This window comes from Perognathus longimembris, chromosome 7, assembly GCF_023159225.1.
Source record: "Perognathus longimembris pacificus isolate PPM17 chromosome 7, ASM2315922v1, whole genome shotgun sequence".
NCBI classification, from domain to species: domain Eukaryota; kingdom Metazoa; phylum Chordata; class Mammalia; order Rodentia; family Heteromyidae; genus Perognathus; species Perognathus longimembris.
This window is the reverse complement of record NC_063167.1, coordinates 24,347,555-24,367,190: the sequence shown is the minus strand read 5'-3', so window position 1 is coordinate 24,367,190 and position 19,636 is coordinate 24,347,555. Positions and strand designations below refer to the sequence as shown.

Sequence of the window (19,636 nt, the reverse complement as noted above, 5' to 3'; positions counted from 1 at the left end):
TGGAAAGGAGCTGATCTAATTAAAAACTAGGCCATAAAACATACTGTAATTACAACTACAAAACACATATAAACAAAACCTGATGCCCAGCTTTATAAATGGAGGAAATAAAGCAAATTGTGCATGGTAGTTGTTCAGCTCATAGCTCTAGCTCCTAGAATTCGGTAAATATTTGTTGCTCTTGTGCAATATTGGGTTAAAAAACAAGACTGATTTCATAATCCACAACAATGCCATGGGGGAAGGTACTTTAATGTTCATAGAAAGGCATCCACTACCAGACTGACAAGAAACCATACTCACAAACAGAAAACAAGTTATTTCAAAAACAATGTATTGTTGATGTGGAATGACAGGGCTATTTTATAACTCAGCGTTTTCGACAATGCTGAAATCTATAAATAGCTGGGGAATTTACTGTTTCTTTCTTCACCTTCACCTTCTTAGTTTTATCCTGTAGGAATAAAAAGATGATCAGTAAACAGAAAAAGAAGCCTTGTGAAGCAGAAAATCTGAAAAGCTTTCAGAAAAAGCCTCTAAGACAGCCTTCGAAGTTGAGAGGGCATGGAGCCCTCCTGCCCTGGGCACCACTGTACGCAACAAGTAGCCCTCCCCCAAACCTCCAGACAGTACTGTACTGGCTAAGTGCTGTCCGAGGAGCACCCAGAGAAGTGCTCAAATAACTGTTGCATTTAAAATTCTAATTCTCATTCTCTCACAGAACCCCAGTTGAGAAAGACTGACCTCAATGATCTGCAAGGCTAAAGAATCTGACATTTAGAAGAGTAATAATATGAAAGAGGCATCTTCTATTCCTTAGCTCTGCTATTTAACTACACAATGTTGTCTATTTTTAAACACCAATGAGTGACATGCACTGTTTTGTTAACCTGTTTAAATGTTACGGGAGCTGCTCATAAGCTATAAAGTTCATATGCTACCCGATCCTACCCTTTGCTGTTCCAAGGCACTGACTAATAACCCCCTTATTACCTTCTTAATCAAGGAACATTTCCACACTGTCAGAGTAAGAAACACTGGCTCAAACCACTGCCCCTAAGGAGCAGACATTTTCACTGGGCTTGATTTACACACAGCTGAAATTCAGCCTCAGTTAAGACCTTTACAAGGAGAGAGAGGGAGAGAGCGTGTGCCAAAGGCTCTCTGTACTCACCATAAGATCTTTGCGTGTTTGTATTTTCTGTGCAATAACGAACAATTTTTTCTCTCGTTCAATCCGCTGCGTCAAGCAACTATACTGCTTTTGCCTTTCTTTAGCTATCCGCTACAGAAGAAACACATATATTTTTCAACAAAATAATTATCAGGCAAAAATTAATAAGAAACTAGTTCTTAGGCTACAAATGAAACCCAAATGCATAAATGGTTTCATAGACTCCCTTCCTTATTCCAGAATTAATACAATGTCACTACTATAAAGTTGGCAATAGAAACATCACATTCTAGACCTGAAAGAATGTTGCGGACTATCTTATTGAAACTTGTCATTTAATGAAGTCTAGAAAAGAAAAATAACTGCCCAAAGGACACACAGTTCACCTGCAGCAGTCATGACTGTCCTGATTCCCCTAAACCAAGAATGTTCCCATTGCTGTGGTATGCTAAGCTTTTTCAACCTCTGTATAAGCACCTCAGTTGTTACCTGAGATGATGGCAGCAATGTACCAGAGATCCTAAACAAAGTGAGCAGAGAGTAGTCGAAAAGCCTTGCCATGGTTGATGCCTGAGACTCTCAGAAGTCAGATGGCAAAAGGGTATTTTTTTTTTGGCCAGTCCTGGGCCTTGAACTCAGGGCCTGAGCACTGTCCCTGGCTTCCTTTTGCTCAAGGCTAGCACTCTGCCACTTGAGCCACAGCGCCACTTCTGGCCGTTTTCTGTATATGAGGTGCTGGGGAATTGAACCCAGGGCCTCATGTATACGAGGCAAGCTCTCTTGCCACTAGGCCATATCCCCAGCCCCAGCAAAAGGATATTTCTTTCACAGGAGCTGACCTGAGAATAATCAATGCTAATGTGTCCTCAGAAGCCATTGGTTCCTTCAGTTTGGGGGAATCATAAAACCTCTAAGAAACAGATCAAACAATGGACTTTTCTTGAGATAGAATGGCAGATTACATACATATCCCTTATCCCAAAGGATCAGCGCTATGGATTTTGAATTTTAGGGGTTTTGGAATGCTTGCACGTACATAATACCTATCTTGGGCATGAAACCCAAGATACCTGTACACAAAGTTTATTTACATTTCATGTATTCCTCCCATACAGCTTGTAGATAATCTTGCACATTTTCAGTATATCTGAATTCTGACTGTGACCCATCATATGAAATCAAGCACTCTTTTTTTTTTTTTTTTTTTGGCCAGTCCTGGGGCTTGGACTCAGGGCCTGAGCACTGTCCCTGGCTTCTTTTTGCTCAAGGCTAGCACTCTGCCACTTGAGCCACAGTGCCACTTCTGGCCGTTTTCTGTATATGTGGTGCTGGGGAATCGAACCCAGGGCCTCATGTATACAAGGCAAGCACTCTTGTCACTAGGCCATATCCCCAGCCCCTTGTCATCATATGAAATCAAGTATGGAATTTTCCACTTGTGGTACCATGTTAACACTCAAAAAGTTTCCAATTCTGGTGCATTTTGGGTTAAGAATGCTCAACCTGTTATAAGTATTTGTGCAAAATTTCAGTGTGGGAGGTGAGTGTTCATAGATCTCCTAAAGCCCATTCATGGATTGTTCACCCACTCCAAGTTCCAGACTTGCAATCCACCCACAAGCAGTCTCATAACACAATCTGAACGAAACAATACAAACAAAAATGGCAAGATCTAAACCTTCATAACTTCTAAGAACTATGATGGTGAACTACTCTCCACAGGAGTTCAGAACAATAATTTCTTTAAGGACTACCACCATACTTGGGAAGTGTCAGCAACACAGCTAATTGAAAATACAACTAATTGACAAACAGGGTTATCACAAGAACACTAGTCAGCCGGTTCCTCAGCTGGAAGTGTTATCTTCATAAAGAGGAATATTACTGGGCTCCAGACTTCAACGACTCACCCATTCTAGCATAGTCTCACAGCAGTGGTTTCAGACAGCTTTTGTTTTCACTTTATTGCACAGACTGTCAAATTTATGGGATTACCCAATATAGTCAAACTAATTAGGGGTATTTATATTACTAAAGCAAGTTTAGCTGCTTCTGAGCGAGAGAAACTGCTGTGAAATTAAACATTGGAAGCAAAACTGATGCAGTGTAAATGATTCAAATCAAAACAGAACAGCTGTCTGCTTGAAACACATTGACAGCATTTTTTTTTTTCAAATGAATCAGTCAGAAGTGAGAGTTCAACTCCAGAAGGCTTTGGGGAAAAGCGTATCTGCTTCACAACTCAGTTAAATAATGGAAAGCACCATAAAGAAGTCAACATAAAATTTTGGTTACAAATACATGATGTGGGGGGCTGGGAATGTGGCTTAGAGGTAGAGTGCTTGTCCGGCATGCACAAAGCCCTGGGTTCAATTCCTCAGCACCACATAAACAGAAAAGGCCGGAAGTGGCACTGTGGCTCAAGAGGAAGAGTGCTAGCCTTAAGCAAAGAGTCCAAGCCCCAGGACTGGCCCCCCCTCCCCAAAAAAAAGAACATGATGTGAAGGACCTCCTAATATGTATATTCACTGCTAAAGGTTCAGTATCAAAACACTAGATACCACATATGTTAAGCATCAATGCTCCCTCCTTATTCTGCATTTTTTAAATGTTGGTGATAGGCACCTATCACCAATTAAACACTAAAAAGCTAGAGGTGGAGCTGTGGTTCAAGTGGTAAAGCATCAGCTGTGAGCAAAAAAGCTCAGGGACAGTGCCCAGGCCCTGAGTCCAAGTCCCAAGACTGGCACAAGTGTATGCAGACACACACACACACACACACACACACACACACACACCACACAAAGCACAGGATCAGGGTTGGATTCAAACCAAGAACCTAAGCTCCTGACCATGACTGGGTCACATGTCTTCGAGCCTTAGATTCTAAGGAACCCTTCCCCACTTTCACCCCAATCATCAAATCCTCCTTCCAGTATGCTAAGATAGTGGAAAACACTATCAGTGGCCAAGAAAAATAAAAACAAAAACATATAAAAGACTCAAGATTCTTCCAAACTCCCAGCTGAGTAAAATGGGGAAAATTACCTTAAGTCGGGTCTGATGAGTAACTCCTTTCACTTTTTCCTTTTGCAGCGTTTCTATCCTGGGTCTATTAAATACTCTGTCGACCAGTTCCGGGGCTGTTTGCAGGTGAGTAGCAATATCAAACTGTTCAACTAAAATTCAAGACAAATGTTAAGGCACCGTTCATCTGTACACTGGACCACAATAGTATTATGGCAGGTTGTCCCAGAAACCTTCAAACATTTCATACCTTCCTTTTTGGTATCAAAAAAGAACACATGCTTATTTTGCTGCTTCCCTTGGAAATCCAGCAGATGGAGCTCTGATTTCAGTCTTTCAATTTTCTAGAATACAGAATGTGGTCTTTCTTTAAATTGGGCTTTTCTGCAATCTCAAAGATTTTTACAAAAGCTTAGAACATTTCATATTATTATTATTGACAGCTAATCAAGAATTCATTTCACCCTTCAAAAGGAGAGGAAAACCAAAATTTTATCAATAACCAACCAATTTATCATATGCCAGGCTAGACATTCTACAAAACTCAATCTTACAATCGTCCTATAAAATAGCAATGAACAAATTTACCCATAGCTTTGGGGCTTACAAATGGCAGAGCCAGAATCTAACCTACATCTGTCTCATTCTCAAATTTGAACTCTACTCTCCATATGTTTACTTCTAAATCTTACAACAATCAAGCATACTATAGGCAGGCACTCTACCACTTAAGCCACACCCTCCCCCCCACCACCACCAATAAAGCATACTGCAAATGCCAGAAGGAATCATTTGGTAACCTGAAATTAATGGATTTCTTTCCTTTCTCAGCCAAAACATCAGAGTAAAGAATTAATTATTACCTTAGCTTCTGCAATCCTTTTCATTTCTATGTATTTGACATCCTGAGTTCTCATCAGCTTTAGCTGTTCTGGAGTTACTTCTTCCTTAGTCTCCTTAATAATATGAACTCCATCCTAAAAACCAAATTTAAAAGATACATTCCCTATTAGAATATGATCATTAATAAGTTATTGGCACAGTTCATGATTAGAACAAATAAATCCAATGCTGCCTTACGTACAGTAACCCACAGCGCTAAGTACGTTCTCTGCACCCCTCTAATCATCTACTCTCAGAAAACTCCAAGTGTAAGACAACTTGCACACAGAAGGAGGAATCACGCTATTCAAGAAGGGGCAGATCTGTCTTTAACAGAGCACCTGGACCAACTGCAAAAGGGTTAAATTAAAGCCAAGGATCCTTCCTCTCCATAGCCTTCCTCACCTTTATTTTTTTTCTTTTCTTTTCTTTTGCCAGTCCTGAGGCTTGAACTCAGGGCCTGGGCACTGTCCCTGAGCTTCTTTTTGCTCAAGGCTATCACTCTACCACTTGAGCCACAGCGCCACTTCTGGCTTTTTGTTTATATGGTGCTGAGGAATTGAACCCAGGGCTTTGTGCATGCTAGGTAAGCAATCTACCACTAAGCCACATTCCCAGCCACACCCTTATTTTCAAGAAATTAAGGAACAAAACACCAACTGATTCACTTTGTACCCACCTGGAGCTTAACCCGAGTCATTTTATAATAGAATTCATCTGGATTTTTTTCAAGAGCCTTCTTCCGAAGAGCTCTGAGGAATTCTTGTTTTTTATGATAGTCACTAAAAAAAAAAAAAAAAAAGGTTAAATGAGGTTCCTTGGGGATGGAGGGCAACAAAACACACACACACACACACACACAGAGCAAACAGACTTTACAAGCATTTAGAAGTTAATATAAGCTGGGAATGGTACGAGACTAAGGTAGGAGAATCACAAGTTGGAGGCACCAGCCTGGACTACACAGCAAAACTTTGTCTTAAACCCCTAAAAGTTCATACAAACAAGAAATCCACATTCCACTGATCCAAGTTCCACTGAGTTAGGCTGGTGTCTCTGGAGGGTACATAATCACCTTTCCCAATGGCATCTAGAATGAACTGTTCCTATCCCGCAAAAATCTTTGTGCCATTTCTATTACAATGGACACCAAAGGAAGCCCCAATTCTCATTGGGCTAAAAAACTACTACGGGTTCTGATACAAGTTTTGGCACCAAATAACCAGTATGATTCAGAAACTGTGTACCATCAGAGCCAAATGACTAGAGTGGTGGATTCTGCAGCCACACTGTGCGAGTTCGAATCTGAGTTCCTCCTTCACGTCTAGCTGAGTAACTGTTAAGTTAGTATACTGTTCTGTATCCCAGTTTCATCTACAAAATGAGTATAAGCAGCAACCTACCCCCCCAGAAGGTTGTTGGAAGAAGAGATGAACGTAAAAACACAAATCCCTTGGAACACTGACACGCCCAGTCACAACACATGCTTTTTATGAAGAAAACCCTACACAACTCTGGGACCAACACCAGGAGCATAAGAAGGGTCTCAGCTGATACATACAGCTATCATATAACTATTAGCCCTTTGCAAATGAGGTGCTAAGGGGCCAGGGATATGGCCTAGTGGCAAAAGCGCTTGCCTCACAAATGAGGTGCTAAAGAAAGAGAAAAATGGGCATAATTGTTTTTTAAAATGTTTTCTAAGTTCATTATCACCCACACACAGGCTCATGAATCCATCTTTCACATATCTTCATTCCACTCCACACACTGTGATGTAAGGGACACAACAAATGGGACTTTAGAACCTATCTGATACTTCAGGAAAAGGGGAAAAAAGTGATTCACCATTTGGTTCAAACATAGACAGAGGGCAAATCAAAACCCAAAACCAGTAAGAGAAAATGATCTGGAGCAACACAGTAAAAATGATTTATAACGCAGCTAGTTTACAGAGAAGTTTGGGGAGAGAGAAATATCCAGCAGACTTCCAGAGCTTGGGCCATTTTTATCAATGGCAGGAATTTTTTCCAGTTGGACATGGCATTCAGTTGCAGTGCAGGAAAGTTGTAAGCTTTCTTGGCAACACCCCTGCCAAAAAGGCCAGACTTACTCTGCACGAAGTTTGTAATCTTTCTTTTTCTCCAAAAGACCCAGATGTTTTCGAAAGCCAGGCTAGAAGACAAAAGGCATACATTTAACCTTAGTTTCTCCAGAAAACACATGTTCAAATCAGCGTGACATCTGATGGGACCAATTCTGCAGTGCCCAGTAAATCTGTGTCCTTGGAGCCAACCCATTACTATGTTCTTCCCCTTCCCCCTAACTGGACTCTGCCCAGGATGAGAGGGACTATACAGGCGCCAGACAGGTCACAAGCACTGCCATAGTACGTTTCTTGGCCTATTAAGGTCAGAGAAAGGCAACAATGACTCGGCACTAAGCAAGTGGTTGCCAGTTGTACTAAAATTACTACCAACTTAATCCAAGGGCTTAAAAACTACTACGAGAGAAAAACATAGTAACAGGAGGCAACTGTGGTAAGGACACTAAATTTAGTCTGGAGAATTAGGTTCGAATCCAAGCTTTACCTCTTCACAGCCTGTGACCTTGGGCAAGTCACTCAACTTCTTTGAGCTGCTATTTCCTAACTGTAAAATGAGATGGGTAAAGCCAGGTGTGGTGAAGTCTAAGGCAGGAGGATAGCCAGCCTGAGCTACATGGCTCACTTCTGTAGTCCTAGTTACTTAGGAGGCTGAGATCTAAGAATCATGGTTTGAAGCCAGCCTGGGCAGGAAAGTCTGTGAGACTCTTTACCTCTAATTAATCACCAAAAAGCCAGAGGCAGAGCTGTGGTTCAAAGTAGTAAAGTGTTAGCCTTGACTAAAAGAAGCTCAGGGACAGTGCCCAGGCCCTGAGTTCAAGCCCCAGGACCAGCCCCCCCCCCAAAAAAAAGAGAGAAAAAGGAGGGGACTCATGGTACTTAGTTCTCAGGATCCAGGGAGCCCTTGTAAGTGGCAGAGCCTATATACATGGCATGTCACATGGCAGGTGTTCAGTTTACACTGTGTCACCAGGAGTGGAGGTAGAGGTGGGGGGTGTTTTTTGCCAGTCCTGGGGCTTGAACCCAGGGCCTGGGCACTGTCCCTGAGCTCCTTTTGCTCAAAGCTAGCACTCTACCACTTGAGCCACAGCACCACTTCCAGGTTTCCCTGTGTATGTAGTACTAAGGAATCGAATCCAGGGCTTCACACATGCTAGGCAAGCACTCTACCATTAAGCCACATTCCCAGCCCCATTGCAATTTTTTTTTTTAAAGTAGTGATCCCTTGTGGGCTGGGGAAATGGCCTAGTGGCAAGAGTGCTTGCCTCGTATACATGAGGCCCTGGGTTCGATTCCTCAGCACCACATATACAGAAAATGGCCAGAAGTGGCGCTGTGGCTCAAGTGGCAGAGTGCTAGCCTTGAGCAAAAAAGAAGCCAGGGACAGTGCTCAGGCCCTGAGTTCACAGCCTAGGACTGGCCAAAAATAAAATAAAACAAAATAAAGTAGTGATCCCTCATCCATTGCAGGAGTTACGTTCCAGAGATCCCCATGATCGGTGAAAATCCTCAAAGTAGCGATAAGTGAATCATGATATAACAAGAGATGACTACATAATGCTGCTATTTTGCAGATTTTCACCAATTGTGGGGGTCTCTGGAACATAAATCCTGCAGCAGGTGAGGGATCACTGTACTGTTCTTCTTGTACATTTAGTGCAAGGTATGGGAGAAGACCATGAATGACGGAAAGGGCTTTCTCAGACAGACTAAGCATAGAGGGTACAGGGTTAAATTACCTTTCAACAAACTGCCATTCACTAGAATACTATATAGGAGGCTCTATGCTAGCTGTTTTTGCCTCCTATATCATCATAATGGAACACATTACAAAGCAATGCACTTTGTGTGTTACATCATCTCATTGAATCCCCATAATTACAAAAAGGAAGCAAAACACACAGTTTTATCAATTTTCCAGAAGGCAAATAAAGATTATCTATGCAAGAGTGCAGAACCAGGAAATAGCAAATCCAACTCCCAAGCCCACTCTGTCTGGGCCAACCAGGACCTCACACATTGCACTACTCTATCCTCCTCTGTTCTGAAGACTCTTGATGCTGAGAAAGTACATGCAGTTCTCTACTGTTTAAACCTGTATTTAAGCCTGTGAGGGTTTTTGTTGTTTTTTTTTTTTTTTTTTTTGGTGCCAATCCTAGGGCTGGAAATCAGGACAGAGGCCACTTGGTCCTTGAGCTTCTTTTGTTCAAAGCTACAACTCTACAACTTGAGACAGTTCCACTGCCAGTTTTCTGGTTGTTAACTGGAGGTAAGAGTCGCATGGATTTTCTGGCCTGGGCTGGCTTTAAACTGTGATCCTTAGATCTCAGCCTCCTGAGTAGCTAGGATTACAAGTGTGAGCCATCAGCGCCTAGCTTTAGGTAGAATTCTTTTTTTTGCCAGTCCTGGGCCTTGGACTCAGGGCCTGAGCACTGTCCCTGGCTTCTTTTTGCTCAAGGCTAGCACTCTGCCACTTGAGCCACAGCGCCACTTCTGGCCATTTTCTATATATGTGGTGCTGGGGAATCGAACCCAGGGCTTCAAGTATACGAGGCAAGCGCTCTTGCCACTAGGCCATATTCCCAGCCCTAGGTAGAATTCTTAACAGTCACCTTTACCACCTGTTCTCTTTCAAGAGATGCAACTCCACACCTCTTCATCAGAAGATAAGCTTTTATTGTAAATACAGCCAAGAAACTTAAGGGTCAAAAGAACAGCACAAAGCAGAATTCTCAAAATCTTCTGGCACAGACACACACCTATAATCCTAGCTCCAAGGGAGTTGCAGAGGCAGAGGTCTGAGTCTGACCCAAAACCAAAATGAGAGACTATCTAGAGAATAACTAAAGCAAAAAGTAACATGGGGGCTGGGGATACAGCTTAGCAGTAGAGTGCTTGCCTTGCATGCATGAAGCCCTGGATTCGATTCCTTAGTACTATGTATACAGGGAAACCTGCAAGTGGTGCTGTGGCTCAAATGCTAAAGTGCTAGCTTTCAGCAAAAAGAAGCCAGGGACAGTGCTCAGGCCCTGAGTCTAAGCCCCAGGACTGGTTTAAAAAAAAAAAAGAAAGAAACATGGATAAGGTCCTGAGCTCAAGTCCAGAGTTTCATCCTCCCTCCTAACAAAACAAAACAGAAAAAATCCTAAGATCTGTCATGGTTGACGTGTTGTTATAGAAGAAAACCTGATATTGCCTATGTAGTCTTCCATATAAGGTATTTTCAGTTTTCCCCAACTGCCTCACTAAAGGAAGAAGGGGATAAACTTTGGAGTATCTAAACAGGGAATGTTACAGTCACTGTGTTCCCTCTCCTTCCCACAATACCCTTCAATTCCTGTAGACACTCTGCCATAACCAGCCTTCAAAGCTCCTCTCTTACTTCAAATCTTCTTGAACAGTGACTAAGGATATACCAATCTCTTTAAGCATCAGATTCCTACTTGTAAAACAGGGTAACATCACACTTCACAGGGATATATTACCACCTTGTAAAGCATGTAGGGATGTGCCTTGTATGTTGCAATGTTTGAGATATGTACCTTTTTGTGGGGACTGGTGGTTCTTGCCTGTAGTCCCAGGAGTGGGGAGGCTGAGACAGGAGCATAACAACTTCCAGGACGGCCTGGGCTACATACACAGTGAGAACCTCTCCCAACCAGTCAACCAAGTGATGGCTTTGCCTTGAAAGGCAACTGCTCTCCAAGTCCAACAAATTTTACCATGGAGCTCCCTCATCATCTCAACCCCTTACCACATATATTCCACATTAGGAATACATGTGCCATCTCTTATAAAGTTGCATCATTATATATCTTCTAGTAGTCTCTGGATTCAACACTTGGGGGTAACTTCTTGCTTTGCCATTCACCAACTTTACCTGTATGTCTTTGGGCAAAGTACTTGTCCAAGCCTTCCTTTCCTCATCTGTTAACATGAGCTACTTGTAAATAATTTTTGTGAGTTCAATGTAATGAGAAGGCATTCTGTACTTTCAAGAGGTCTTAGGGGTTGTTTTTGTTGTTGTTTGCCAGTCCTCCAGCTTGAACTCAGGGCCTGAGCACTGTCCCTAAGATTCTTTTGCTCAAGAATGGCCCTCCACCACTTGAACCACACTGCCATTCCTGGCTGTTTGTTTAGATGGTACCAAGGAATCAAACCGGCTTCGCTAGGCAAGCACTCTACCGCTAAGCCACATTCCCAGCTCAAAGAAGTCCTTCCTAGTTCTATACCATCAGTCAGCTGTACACCTTGAGATACAAACTACCCGACTGCTCCCATCCAAAATGAAGTTGGACTAGATGTCTGTAAGGTTCTTTCTGAAGCAAATATTATGTGATTTCTGACGAAGAAACTAATTCTACATATGTACTTATTTCTGTTCAACTTTTCTCACACGGACATCCTTCTACCCATTTGTCCTGCCTGAATTAAAGGTCTGTAAAATGGCCATCTAACAGTATTATTCTTTCTGATTTTAGTGTCTGTAAATGGTCAAGTCATTCTCTGGGTCTGTTTCACAGGCATAAGCCAAACGTGACAGATCTTCGTGAGCCACAGACCCCAGGCTTGATACCACCACGTTAATAACATCGATGTCCGGTCAATGACCCGTGTATTCTGCCGGTAGCGCTCAGTGTCGGGTGTGAGGTCCAATTCCAGCTTCTGCCTCAACTTGCCAAGGGAAGGCCAGGCATCTGACACACACCATCTCAATCACCCACGGAAACCTCGGCAGGATAGGTCTGACTGTCCCCAAGGGGAAGGGTGGGAGGGGCCTCTCTTCCCACACAGACAGCGGCCCCAAGCAGCCTCGGTCCCTGCGACGCGGGCGTCACCGTGAACATTTCCGTCTATTACGCACGGCAGGCACGCTAGGCCGGGACCGGACCCAGGAGAGGTGAGGGAGTCAGGGCGGGGCAGCTCATAGAGCCCCCCAGCCAGCGCTCGTGGGGCCAATGCGGTCCTACCTGGCTTCGCTCTCGGTGTTCCCGCTGCCGGGACTTAGCCGCTTTGCGAAAAGCCGCTGCCATGGCTTCCTGGCTCCTGGGAAACGTCGACAGACGCCAGTTACCACACCGCCTGGGCCACGACGTCGGTCAGAACTACCGGAAGCAGGCCCGGCCGTGGGAACGTCCCACTTCCGCCAGGAAGCCTATCAGGAGTCTGCTTTTTAGGAACTGCGTCACGAGCTCAGCCCCCCCCAGCTGCTGCTTCTGGGAGATGTAGTTTCTTCTGTGTAGTTACTAAAGCAAAGCCAACTCCTATTCGCCAATGCAGGTCCACACGTCCTGAGACTTAGCCTTAGCGCTCCGCCTCGCGCGGGCACCTGGGAACACGTGGTTTGGGCTTTGCCTCTGGCTGTGCTGTGCCTGTGTGCGCTTGTGTCGTCACCTGCAGCTCTGCCCTAGTTGCATTATTTACGCGGTACATTTAAAACTAGGATCAATGTGAATCCTAGAGTTTACCAGGAAAATGCACTCTGTGAAGAGACAAGTGGTCTTAAAACCATATTTGGCTCTGCTACTGATTTACTGGCTCTGAGACTTTGAGCAAGTTTGACTTTATTGAGCCTCGTTTTTCTAACCCATAAAAGGCAGATAATAATAGCATGCACGTTGTGCCTCATAGGGCTGTCGAGAGCACAAAATTAAAGAATCGTGTCTATAGGCAGGGCAGAAGAGAATCACCTAATGGCAGTAGTTTCAAAGTTCTGAGTCACTCATACCCCGGAGGGAATGGCTGGTAGGCTGGCTGGCAAAATGTGTGTCAACATACTATGTAAGGGTTAAGACTGAATCATGGAGTATTATTCTGATCCTGATACTAGCCAAAGAAAAGTTAGCTTTGCTGAACATCAAACTCCTCATCTGCAAAACAGCATAATACTATAACCACAAGATTGTTGTGAAAGTTGAATGAAATATGTTTGACCTGCTTAACTCAACCTGATAACAAGTTCACAATACAAATGAAGGTATCATGGTTGTGTTTAGTGTTTTTTTGTGCCAGTACTGGGGTTTAAACTCAAAGTCTAGGCCTTGTCGCTTAGATTTTTTTTTGCTCAAAGCTGGAATTCTACCACCTGAGCTACAGCTCCACTTTTAACTTTCTTATGGTTAACTGGAGAAAAGAGTCTCATGGACTTTCCTGCCTGTGCTGGCCATGAACCAGGATCCTTAGACATCAGCCTCCTGAGTAGCTAGAATTTCAGGCGTGAGCCACTGACACCAACTATCATTTCTTTTATCATTTTTAGCCCTGCCTCAAGTTGACAGAGTCAGACAGACAGACAGACAGGAGAGTACAAGTGCTAGACACAACAAAACATCCTGAGGCATTTTGTTTCCTTTCCACTACGTGACTGTCAGCAAGTTCTGTAATTGCATCCATTTCTCCCAACAGTACTTACTTCTCCAGCTGAAAAGGCCTGGGGAAATCCTCTTTTCAGAGTCTCCAGAAATGCCAACTCCAGGGGGCCAGTGGGCATGAAGAGGTGAAAACAGATGAAATATGCTGTGTGACAAGTTGCTCCTACTCCTACACTAAATTCTTGCCCAATGAAGGCATGGATACCACATGCATTAACAAAACTCCATCCCGTTTGTCACCTGCCATTTGAAGACAAGCCCCTTCGTCATCTAGTCTGGGTCCACCTTTCTAGCCTCATATCAGTTAAGAAACTCAGCCAGCAGGCAAAGCCATCAGACAATTCAGGTGGCAGCCCTAGGCACTGGTCTGAAGTCTTAGCCACTTCCTCTGAATAAGTATTGACCAAGAAAGGCAGAAGAAGCCATCTCTGCACTGCAGGTGGGAGACTCTAGAGTCAGCCCCAGATTGAAATTGAAATTGCACAACTATCACCTGTTGACTTATTGGTTAAAGCCATATTGTCAAAAGGCTCAGGCCTTATGTCCTTCCCCATCTTCTCTGTAAACCACCTCACATGGTTTTTGTAAAGACTGAAGGAGGCTATGAGTAAGCATGGTACCCTGCAAAGTCAGCATTTAACCATGTTCTCTCTGTGTTCCTCTCTCCCATGCTCTATGAAAATAATTAATTTCAATATCTACATGTATCTGGGCAATTTGAAAGAGGATATCGGCTAAGCCTTGAGATCTCCAAGGGCTCTAGGTATTGCAGTGGTAAGGGCGAGCAATACACCAAGGAAGAAAGGATATTTGCTCACAGGAGGAAGGCGGGCTTGTGGTTTGCAGACACCAGAGAGTGACTCAGCACACAGAGCAAACCATGCGAGGCCTGTCAGCACTGACCAAGGCTTGCTTTTGAAAATTCTTGCAAGATGAGAGGATAGGCTGAGGGACTCTGAGCATGAGATAGGGAAGAGTGTGTTGTCCTGGGCAAAGAAAAGACAACCAGATACCACTTACCAAAGGCTCACTATCCAGCACCCAGGCCCTGCTTCCAACTCTTGCTCAGACACACCTGTTTCCTAGGGAGGGGGAGAGGACAGATTGGGGACAGGAACAGGGAGTCCATGTGGCTGATCCTTGAACTCCCTGGGGCACATCTTCCTAGGCCAATGGAAATATAGTGAGCAGGGAAATGTGAGCCCACTGGGGAGGTGGAAATAGAGAGGGGAAAGGTCATAAGTCCCCCTGCCCCAGGCCAGCCTCTCTCCCCATGGCTGACTGAGCCAGAGGTCTAACTTTCTGTGACCTCTAGATTCCAAGTTTAAGCAGCAGGACTTTATAAACACTTGATCCTGAAAGAGACCGAGTTCCCACATACTGAAGACCTATTGTGTGCCCTGGCTCTTAGCATAGTGACAGGAGACAGAGTCAACCACTTAACAGATGAGGAGAAAGAGCCCTGCAGAGGTGAAAGGACTATAGATGATAGAGCCTAATAAACTCCACATTGCCAGAAAGGGCTTTGACAGATGCCACTCTGGGTTTGACTAACTTTTCCATTATTAGCTGTGTGACTTTGGCGAATTAATCTGTTAATCCCCACCACCACCATTTTCTCTCATCTCTAAATGTGTGTGTGTGAGTGTATGCATATAAATAGTTAATTAAATGCATTAATGTTTATCAAGTGTTTAGAGGCTGGTACAAAGTAAGAGCTCAGGAAATACAGGCTCTCATTAGGCTGTTCAGCAGAGATTCAAGGTATGAATGAAGAACAGAGATCCCAATACTCTGCCTTTCATCCAGCACCTTTATTGCTCTTATAACCCATCCCTTTTTGATGACTCCCCATCTTTGCCCTCTCCTTACTGCAAAACATCTGCTCCAAACAGAAGGAGTCTTTCCAGAACCACCCATGGCTGGGTCTCCTGTGAGTGCAAGACAAAATCCCAGAGAGGGGCTGGGAAGGTGGTTTAGTGGTAGAGTGCTTGCCTAGCATGTGTGAAGCCCCGGGTTCGATTCCTCAGCACCACATAAACAGAAAAAGCCAGAAGTGGCTCAAGTGGTAGCGTGCTAGCCTTGAGCAAAAAAGAGCCAGGGACAGTGCTCAGGCCCTGAGTTCAAGCCCCAGGACTAGCAAAAAAATAAAATAAAAAATCCCAGAGAAAAGTCCACCCACAGACTGCCTATACCCGCTGAACTCCATAGCAGATGCCTATGGTCCTAACTGGGGAAGTAGGGATCCATGTTGAAATAGTGTCATTCATTCATTCATCTGACATTATTTACATGCCAGCCATTGGCTGTGCTCCCAATGGCAATGCAGTGTTAAAAAAAACAGGACGGCTGGGAATATGGCCTAGTGGCAAGAGTCTTTGCCTCATATGCATGAAGCCCTGGGTTCCATTCCTTGGCACCACATATATAGAAAAAGGCCAGAAGTGGTGCTGTGGCTCAAGATGTAGAGTGCTAGCCTTGAGCAAAAAGAAGCCAGGGACAGCGCTCAGGCCCTGAGTTCAAGTCCCAGGAATGAAAAAAAAAAATAAACAACCCAAATCCGTGCCCTCATGCCACTTACAGTTTAGGCATCAACAATAATAAGCAATTCGTTTAGAAAGGAAACCAGGTCTGGAGGCTTACTTGGGACCTAGAGAACAGATACAGAGGGGCGGGTCTTCGGGAGCCTCAGCGCCCCCAAGGTCCCTGCGTTGAGAGCTTAGGGTCTTGGTGTGCAGGGGAGCCTTCACGGGTATGTGCATCTCCCCTAGATGCTGAGGTGGTTTCCAGGGTTAGTTTGTTGTCTTGTTTTGCAAACAGAACAGCAGAGCCTCCTCCTATCCTCCCCCACCCTTCCAGACTGAAGCTATTTATTCCTAGTGACAAGCCTGAGGATCCCAGGGGGGGTGGCCTCAAAGACCTGGAGGGGCCTTATGTCCCTGGCAGGCGCCAGTCATCTCTCGCAGGCACGCTGACAAGCCAGAGGGTCAGAAATTACAGAGGGTTCCTTCCCTTCTCCGGCGCCCTGCAGCGCCCCAGCCGCTCACACTCCTCACACCCCTCCGGAGAAAGGCTAGGGACTGTAGGGTCTCCCTGAGCCAAGAAAGGTCCCAACTGTCCCAGGCCTGCCCTTCGGAGACAGAGGCAGGACCCCCTCCGTGCCAGGATGCACCCAGAGGTGGGAAGGTGGTTATCCCGGCTATTTATTGTCACTCAGTTACCGAATAAAGCCCTTTCAAGGTCAGGTCCTAGGTGGTGCGTGTTGCAGGGTGAGGGGGTCCTCTCTTCACCCATTTGGTCCCCAGGGCCATGAAAGTAAAATTAAAAAAAAAAAAAAACCAAAAACACAAAAAACCCTTCTCGGGCACCCACTCGGGGATAAGCTGGAGGTGGGAGGGAGGGGCCCCGAGCGCGTGAGGACTCCAGGTCCCCAAAGCGATCCTGTCCCTCCGGGTGCTGCCTGCGCCCCTGGGGGATGGCATTCGGGGGGGTCCCCGGCTGGGGCTTGGGGAGAGGGAGGCCGCCGGGGGCCGGGGCGCCGGCAGCCGGGAAGGTGGGGGAGCCAGGTCGGGCCGAGCCCGAGGGGGACGGCGGGGGCGGGCTGCCGGCCAGCGGGGAGGGGCTGGGGGGGCGGGGGCCCGGGGGGCGGGGCGGGCCCGCGCTCACTTCCTCGGAGCCTCGGGGCCGCGCGCCCACTCGCCCGCGCCGCCCGAGGTAGCCGGTGCCTTGGCCGCGGCTCGCGCCGCCCCGCTCGGCCCCGGTCCCGGCCCCCGCAGGTAGGAGCCGCCGAGGGACCCGGCTGCCTGGCCCGCCCGCGCCGCGCGCGCCCCGATCCCGCGCCCGCTTCGAGGTGAGAGGCCCCCGACCCCCGGCCCGACCCAGCTTCCAGCCCCAGGACCGGCGCCGCGCCGCGGCCGCGGGGTGCAGAGGCCCCACCCGTGGGCAGTCCGCCCCCACCCAGTCCCACCGCGGGCTCCCGGGACACGCGGAGCCCAGGAGCGCGCCCTGCCCCGGCCGCCCGGCGGGGCGGGAGCCGCTGCGAGAGTTGGGCGGGAGAGGGGGTGGATCAAGTTTAAAATCGGAGGGTTGGAGAAACTGAGGCTTCTAGAAAGCCTGTCGAGGGGAGAGACCGAGGCAGACAGGGACACACACCATCGACAGGAGGCTGCCAGAGACCATTCAAACAGGGACCCGAGCTAGACGGACAGAGTTGCTGAGCTAGGAGACCCAAGGCGAGGGATGGAACCGGGTTTTGTGGAGCATTTGGAGAAAAAGCGAAGGGTGTGCTCCCTGAGAACACATAGCCGGGCCCTTCCCGGGGCCTCGAAGGGCCCTGAGGCTGGAGCTTCCTTAGCCTCGTGCTAAATCCGCCTCAGGCCTGAGAGACCTTGCTTGAGACAGATACTCCCGCCCTGCCAGGCCAGGCCGAGATGCTGTGAGATCAAGACCTGGATGCGGAGACAGATAAAGAGGGAGTGGTGGAAACAAGACGTTCAGTCCTTTTGGGACACTGAGACCTAGACATGGGATAGAGAGATGGCGGTCTCCAGAGTGGAGGAAGAAGCTCTTTAGAGATTCAAACAGACCCGGACTTAAAGACGGCAGCCCAAGTGTGCCGAAGAAACGCTGAGTGGAAACTGGGTAGAGCTCAGAGATAAACTTCCAAGAGAGAACCAGGCCTGAAGACGGGGTGGGGAGGGGGTCGTTTACAAAGCTATGGGGAGTCAGGACTCTTACAATCATCCAGAAAGCAGAGGGCCTGAGACTGTAAGAGAGATCAACAAGGAGCCCCATGCACAAAACTCAACCACCAATACAGCCCTAGCTTATTTTTAAACTCAAATCTTGGAAGAGTTGCTTCAGCCCTGGGGGACCCAGGGTGAATGAACTGTTCCTCTATCCCTAGAGCAGCTGCCAAATCTGCTCCCCACCCCTTTTCCCCTAAACTGCTTGGACTTCCAAGCCTTGTGGGGGAGGGAGAGGAAGAGCAGAGTTTGGGGTTAATGCCTGGTAGTGGGGGGGGGTGATGGAGGAGGACTTCTATTTCTCTCCTTAAGTCTGTCAACTCCTAGGAGTTGGGGGAGGGGTCTGCTGTGATTCTGACTCACAGCTGTAGGGCCTGGCCTGGGCCCTCTTAGTGTGTGTACCGTGTGTGTGGTGGTGGGGGTAGACAAAAGGGTTGAGTAGTTGGCATGGGTAATTGGGAAGGCTCCTGGGTGTCTTCCAATCACAGGACTGGCAGGAGGAAAGCTGGGCTCTGGTGTCTCTCCTGTCTGCCTCCACTGAAAAGCTGAATACTCCCTCCACCACCACTGAAGCATCTCTAGGGAGAGGAGACCTCATCTGATACCTGAGCAACCTTGGCCATGTCTCTGCCCTGTCTCTGGCCTCTTTGTGCTCTTGCTTGCCTTTTGTGAGATCTGATGATGAGATGATAGTGGGAATGTACTTTGTGAGGGCAGTGCAGTGAACAGGTGTGTACACCTGTGTACCTGTGTGAGACCTCTTACAGCTGTGCCCACTAGAGTCAGGCTAACTGGGCTGGAGTCACCACTGGTCCCAGTATTCTTCTCCACTAGACACATGGGCCTCGGACCTCCACTGTTCCCTCTAGGCCTAGTCTGAGAATGCCCAGCACACATCCCAGGACAGCTCCCTGATCGAGGCCTGCTGGAGACCTACAGTCAGACTCCAGAAAGGAGCTCATAGAGAAAATACAGATGGCTACAATTTCCTGAGGAGTTGTTATCTGCTGGGTGCCTTGCAAGGATTCTCACATTTAAGCCTGACAACCACTCTAGGAGGTAGGAGATACTGTCATCTCGCTTAATTAGATGGACTATTGGGCTCAGGGCTTGTGACTTGTCCAAGGTCACAGGATGCCAACTGAAGTTTATATTTCACAGCTTGAGCAAGCTTATACACACCATGTCACTATACAGTTAAGTGGCTATTCTGAGCTCCAGGAGGATTACTGGGGAGGCAGAGGGATGGTATGTCGTGTCTAGGTCCAGGTGTAGGGGTGTGTGTGTGTGTGTGTGTGTGTGTGTGTGTGTGTGTGTGTGTGTGTTGGTAGGT

The 19,636-nt window shown here is 46.6% G+C and overlaps 1 protein-coding gene and 2 long non-coding RNA genes across 3 annotated transcripts; 1 reads left to right on the top strand and 2 right to left on the bottom strand.

The window, feature by feature from the left end:
* Window positions 1-213: 213 nt before the first annotated feature.
* Utp11 (UTP11 small subunit processome component) lies at window positions 214-12,293 on the bottom strand. The gene is made up of 8 exons (XM_048350943.1): window positions 12,158-12,293; window positions 7,197-7,258; window positions 5,763-5,865; window positions 5,065-5,178; window positions 4,452-4,545; window positions 4,223-4,353; window positions 1,175-1,285; window positions 214-454 (listed from the first exon to the last, which is right to left on the bottom strand). Exons 1-8 carry the CDS (start codon window positions 12,218-12,220, stop codon window positions 371-373), a joined length of 762 nt encoding a protein of 253 aa, XP_048206900.1. The 5' UTR covers window positions 12,221-12,293; the 3' UTR covers window positions 214-370.
* Window positions 6,579-7,017, top strand: LOC125354949. Its single transcript, XR_007211570.1, has 2 exons — window positions 6,579-6,679; window positions 6,736-7,017. It is a non-coding gene; the product is annotated as an uncharacterized LOC125354949 (long non-coding RNA).
* Window positions 9,727-11,176, bottom strand: LOC125354950. The gene is made up of 3 exons (XR_007211572.1): window positions 10,967-11,176; window positions 10,533-10,535; window positions 9,727-9,775 (listed from the first exon to the last, which is right to left on the bottom strand). It is a non-coding gene; the product is annotated as an uncharacterized LOC125354950 (long non-coding RNA).
* Window positions 12,294-19,636: the final 7,343 nt, after the last annotated feature.

What these genes read in the sequence shown, in the direction of transcription:
- Utp11 (XM_048350943.1), bottom strand. Translation starts at nt 12,220, where the DNA reads ATGGCAGCGGCTTTTCGCAAAGCGGCTAAGTCCCGGCAGCGGGAACAC. An exon ending in TGACTCGGGTTAAGCTCCAG is followed by an intron (nt 5,179 to 5,762) that starts GTGGGTACAAAG and finishes TTTGGTTTTTAG; the next exon opens with GATGGAGTTCATATTATTAA. An exon ending in TTTTGATACCAAAAAGGAAG is followed by an intron (nt 4,354 to 4,451) that starts GTATGAAATGTT and finishes CTTGAATTTTAG; the next exon opens with TTGAACAGTTTGATATTGCT.